This window comes from Capsicum annuum, chromosome 6 (genome assembly GCF_002878395.1).
Source record: "Capsicum annuum cultivar UCD-10X-F1 chromosome 6, UCD10Xv1.1, whole genome shotgun sequence".
In the NCBI taxonomy this organism is placed as follows: Eukaryota; Viridiplantae; Streptophyta; class Magnoliopsida; order Solanales; family Solanaceae; genus Capsicum; species Capsicum annuum.
The window spans coordinates 145091068-145096850 of record NC_061116.1 but is presented as its reverse complement, the minus strand read 5'-3'; the positions used below and the strand labels follow the sequence as shown (position 1 = coordinate 145096850).

Genomic DNA, 5783 nt, shown 5'->3' with positions numbered 1-5783 from the left:
GGGTCGGTCCGTAAGTCAAATATATGCAACTATTTAAATTGCTTATTAGTATTTTTATTTGATTCAAAGGATATCATGTCAAAAATTATTTAATATTCTAAAATTAAATTATAAAATATTATTTTTAAAAAGTGGGCTGACTCGCGGCCCACAAAATAATGGTGTGGGCTAGATGTTTTGTGGTCCATCATTCTGATGGGCTAGCACAACATGGTCCGTCAAACTCAAAGTCCGTGTAGACTAGGCCGGATGGCTAAGCCGACCCGTATTTAGAGCTCTACTTGTTTTATTGTGCACTATGCACTCATGTTTAACCACGTAACTACCGGTCTAACTAATTAAACTCACACGTCATTATAACAGCCCCTGAATTTCCGTTTAATATACTTTCACCCTCTCTTACCTCAAATTTATCATAATAATCACTCTCCACAACCCCTAACAACACACTTCTCCCTAGACCAACAACACCCAAATAATGGCGCGAGGCGCTTCTTCCCAATCCACTTCCTCCTCCACCACCCGTCCGGGTACCACCGCACCCCGTGGCTCCGCCGCCGCTGCAGCTGGCATGCGCCGACGTAGGCTCAGTGGTTCCTCCTCTGCCGCAGGTGGTGGTGGTAGTGGCGTAGTTGGCTCTGGCAACGCCAACAATATGCTCCGATTCTATACCGATGATTCTCCCGGTTTGAAGATCAGCCCGACGGTTGTCCTCGTGATGAGCCTTTGCTTCATCGGATTCGTTACTGCTCTCCATGTCTTGGGAAAATTCTACCGCTACCGATCCGCGTCGGGCTCCGGAGCCTGATTATTCGGGTTTGTGACTTTGATTTCGGATCACGATGATTTTGAAACCCACATCATACAGGACAATTTAGTTTTTTTTTTTATGGCTAATTTCACGGTCTTTTGTTGGTTCTATTTCCTTTTGTTGGCTGAATTTGACTCAGTGTTAGGAAGATGATAAAAGAAGCTCCCACGTAAGGGAATTCTGGAGTTTACATGTGTAATGCACACTCTTTGTTCAAAAATTGTTCCGTTTTGCTATATTAATTGGTTTGTCTTTTATTATTTTCATGTGCTTTTGAGTACGAGTCCACCAATGTTTAGTGAAAAATTGATTGTCTAAATCCCAGGGTAGGTTGACAAACAGTGAAAAAGCAGGGCAACTATACTGATCAGATGCAAAATAGTGGAAGATTTGGATTAACCTGTGAGTATGATGATTTTTGAATATCAAAGAACCATAATAGAATGAAACGCAGAGGGCTTAAAAAGTTGATTGATGTGATTGTGAACGGATGTTGATTTTCGGTGGATTGAAGACAAGTTTGAATTCCTTTTTTGGATCTTTCTGGTTTCATCTATTGTGTTCTTCTAGGAGTATAGTTTTGTTCCTGGAAGTTACTTTACGTTTTTAGCTGAAGGGTGTTCAATCTTGAAACCCCTATGCATTATTCTGGGGTGCTTTGTGTAGTTTCCATGTGTGCTAAACTTGCGCCACGATCCAAAACTGCTTGCCCTCTCTGTTGCTTTTTTCATAGCAAAAGGGTGTGCCATCTTCAATTGGTTTCCTTTTTTGTTGGAAGGAGATTGAATATCATATGATCAGAATATAACACGTTTATGATTTGCATTTGTTTGTTCAATAAGACTTTTGTCAGGGTTTTCTTGTTTTAGCAATCACTGCATAGAGGCACTTGCTATGGATTGTAGTTATAACATGGTTTTAGTTGATTGTTGGAATTATTTTTTGACAGTTCACGGACTTTTCTTGGCGCATTTTACCGAGATATTGATGAGCTATGGCTTTTTACAGTTATAAAATTGGTCAAACCCATCGATAGACCTCAAATTTGTTCCGAAAATTCACTTAAACCCCTCAACTAAGGCTTGTACCTATCAAGCACTTCAAGTGTTAAAATTGGTACCTATCAGGCACAAAATGATGATTTGGCAAGGAGAGTGTAACACACTCTCCTTGGGTGCGTGAACAGTAAATTAAATAATATTTTACTTTTTTTATTAAAAAATTTATATTTAAATTATTTTATTAATATAATTTTTAATTATTCTAATATTTTAATTTAAAAAAAAAAAAAAAAAAGCTCCCCCCATACCCCACAGTCATCATCTTCCTCAGAAACATTTACCCCTTCCCCCACAACAATTATCAGTGAACAAGATTTGAAGAATTGAAACTTCATTAAGCACAACAACAAAATCTTTGTCAATCTTCATGATTTCGAGACAACAAAATCCATCAAATCAGTTGAAAATTAACAACTCCATGAACAACAACAAAATCATTAATCAATCTTCACCATTAAAGACAACATCAAAAAATGGAGAAACTCCATTAAGCACACAATGAGTAACCATTTTTCAACATTATCAACAACATCAAAGATTTGAAACAAAAAAAAATTCTTTTTTGGAGTTGATTTTCCGGCGAGTCTCGCCGAAAAATATTGATTGTGTTGCCGCTCTCGTGTGTGTGAACTGTGTGTGTGAGTGAATGTGTGTGTTTGTGAGTGAACTCTGTGTGTGAGAGTGAATGTGTGTTTGTGTGTGATTTTGGAGTTGATTTTTCGGCGAATCTCGCCGGAAAATGTTGGCTGCGTTGCTGCTCTCGTGCATGTGTGAACTATGTGTGCGTGTGAGTGAATGTGTGTGTTTGTGTGTGAGAGAACTGTGAAACACCGAAAGGGGTGGTGTGAAGATGACGGGTGGGGGGTAAGGGTGAAGACGATTGCGGGTGGGGTGGGGGAGGAGGCGGTAAAGATGATGTATGTATGTGTGAGGGAATACGACAAAGGGGTGTGGGGTGGGATGAAGAAGAAGATGATTGGAGGGTGGGGTGGGGTGGGGTGAAGAAGATGATGATTGGGGGGGGGGGGTGCTTTTTTTTTTTTTTTTTTTTAATTTAAAAATTATTATTAAATATAAATAGAAAAATAAAAAAATCAGCAATTTTACATATATTTTTTTTTGCCACGTGTTTTTTTATTGGGCGTTTTTGTCACGTCACGCGAGTGTAACACACTCTCTATATACATTTTGCTTATTAGGCAAAAAATGCCCAATTGAAACAAAATTCGGGGGGTTTAGGGGTTTGATAGGTACAGGCCTTAGTTTAGGAGCTAAGTGAATTTTTGGGACAAGTTTAAGGTGCTATCGATGGGTTTGGCGTATAAAATTCTTGAAATTTCTCATAGTTGTTCTCTAACGATTGCAAAGTTATGGGATGGTATCACATCCATGTCATGTAAGAAACTCCGTTCTTAAAAATCTTTTTCCCCTGTTCTTTGGGTTTAACCTATTTGGTACCGATTGAAGCCTATTGGTTTGACTAGTTCAGGTTTGTGTCTGATAGATCTGGGGTAAAAGGCGCAACTATTGCACCGCTAATGGTCTCATCAATCCAACTCTGTCTCTCATTACACCACAGCTTGTTTAACCAGCGTTGTTCAATGAGTAAAGCTAGTTTTTTTCTCTCTCATTAGACAACAACTCTGCTTAGTGAGATATTTCATGTGTTATTCTAATCAAGAACACGGCCACAACTTCAGTCTGCTCGATTTGATGTTTTTGACAAAGACTACGTAGTACGTAGTCTGAAAATTTGAACCCTACTCGTTCTATTACTCCCTCAATGCCAAAATATAATATTTGAATTATTGAAGTTTTTCTTGGTGTTCAAAATAATTAAAATGTTCATTGTTGAAGATAGATGTTGAAATGTTTTTTTAATTTTATCTTTCACTAATTAAATTTTTAATAATGAGTTCCAATGATCATTACTAATGTGGAGTTTGAAAGGGGCAAAAATAGAAAACATGATCAAATTATGTTTTTATCTTTTTTTCTTAAGATGTGTGTCATATTCCAACAATTTAATTATTTTAGAATGGAGGAAGTAATATTTGAATATTATTACGTATCATTTTTTCTGACATTACTGGAAGAGCTGTTGGTTTTGTTTCGTATAATATGATGGTGCTTGAGATGTTAATTTGACCTATGTAATTTCTCAAACCTCAGTAATTGGGGCCGTTTGGTTTGAAAAAAAGTTATGATCGGATTAGTTACGATGAGATAAGTTATGATGGGATAAATTATATTGATATTAGTTATGCTGAGATTATTTTTTAATGAGTGTTTGATTTGTTGTATTCAAAGTAATATGCATAGTATAATTTCTAAGAATAAATTAAGTGATTACAAAAATACCCTCCATCTTATTTAACTTCTTTTTATATAATTTCTTTTCAAGCTTTAAATATTTATTCTTAAAAATAAAACTTTCATCTTATTTAGCTTAATTTTTTTGTGTGTGTGCATTTTTATGATTATATCGTGTGTATTTTAAAAATAAAATTTTCATCTTATTTAGTTTTAATTTTTTTGTGTGTGTCTTTCCATGATTATGCCGTATTAGATTAAAAACATCTTACTACATCTTATTTAGTTTGAAATAAAAACTTTCAACATAAGTTTGTTAAAGTAAAAGAGGATTTATTGTTTATTTCATTTCATTTAAACACATATAATATATTAAAATTCATTTTATATATACCATATCAATTTTCAAGTGATTAAAAAATCATTTAATTTAAAATATGTAATTCAATAATGGTGTTGATATTTTTATGTGAGGCGGGTCACTGAAAGCGGCAATTGGAGATAATGATTGAACAAGAATTTTGAATTTTAGATTTAAATTTTTAATAAATTATTATATATTACTAATAAGTTTTTAATGTAAATATAAAATTTATGTCAAAATTATTAAGTATTTAACTTTTATTAAAATTCATAGTTAAAATACTAGTATATAGAGAGAGACTTGAAAGTCTCATTTCTTCATTTATTTATTTGTATTATTGTCTTTATTTATTTATTCATTTCATTGTTTATTCATTTGGGTCTCGAAATCAAAGCTGTAAATTTAATACAGGTGGAGAAGATTTTGGGCCAACGGGCCTGAAAAATAGTTTAGGACAGGTTACGGGTCAAGGCTCAACATTTAGATTAGAACAGGTGCAAATGGGCCAAAAGCCCAATTAAATTAGTACAGAGTCTATTGATTTGGGCCCAATGGCCTAAGTCCTTATTTTCTCCCCTTCCCCTTTTACATGCTTTGTTATTAATTTGTTTAGACCTAGTAAAATCTTTACTAAGTCGTTCAAATCTATTTTACACAAACCTTTTTCCAAAATTAATCACTTTTCAACAATCAATCTTTTTTAAGTTAGTTAAAAGATATTTTCAAACAGTTCGGACAACCGTGAGTTAGCGGACATTTTAGGTGCCTTAAAACCTTTCTAAAATGTTAATAGGAACCACTTACCTAGAATCTCTAACTTAAATAATTTTCTTGTGTCGAATCATCTAAGTACTTTATAAAAGTTTTCTTAATTCCTTTTCAAAATTCAATGACGACTCTCCAAAGTCAAAATTTTCACAAAATAGAGCCCTAAATACTCTTATCCATCTTACTAGGATAGAAATAAGCACTTCTATGGATGACATGACATTTTCATTGCATTTGTTTTGATAGAACGAAGGATCAAATGTCCAATTCCTTTAGTCATCGTCTTCCTAGTTAACCACCTCGATTTTCTCTAAATTAGGCTTCTTTGATTCTCGAACTCTTTTGACTCTTCTGTTGACCATTTTAGGGTTATCATTATCTTGCTTCTTGTTATGACATGACAATGGCAGGTTTTAAGTTACTGTTACAAGACGTGTGATGAATCATGAGTGGAGTGGAGGTTCAA

At 34.5% G+C, this 5783-nt stretch overlaps 1 protein-coding gene across 1 annotated transcript; it reads left to right on the top strand.

Moving 5' to 3' along the window:
- The first annotated feature begins 210 nt into the window (after nt 1-210).
- Nucleotides 211-1071, top strand: LOC107873089 (protein transport protein Sec61 subunit beta). The gene has a single exon (XM_016719814.2). It carries the CDS (start codon nt 479-481, stop codon nt 806-808), a length of 330 nt encoding a protein of 109 aa, XP_016575300.1. The 5' UTR covers nt 211-478; the 3' UTR covers nt 809-1071.
- The last annotated feature ends 4712 nt before the right edge of the window (nt 1072-5783 follow it).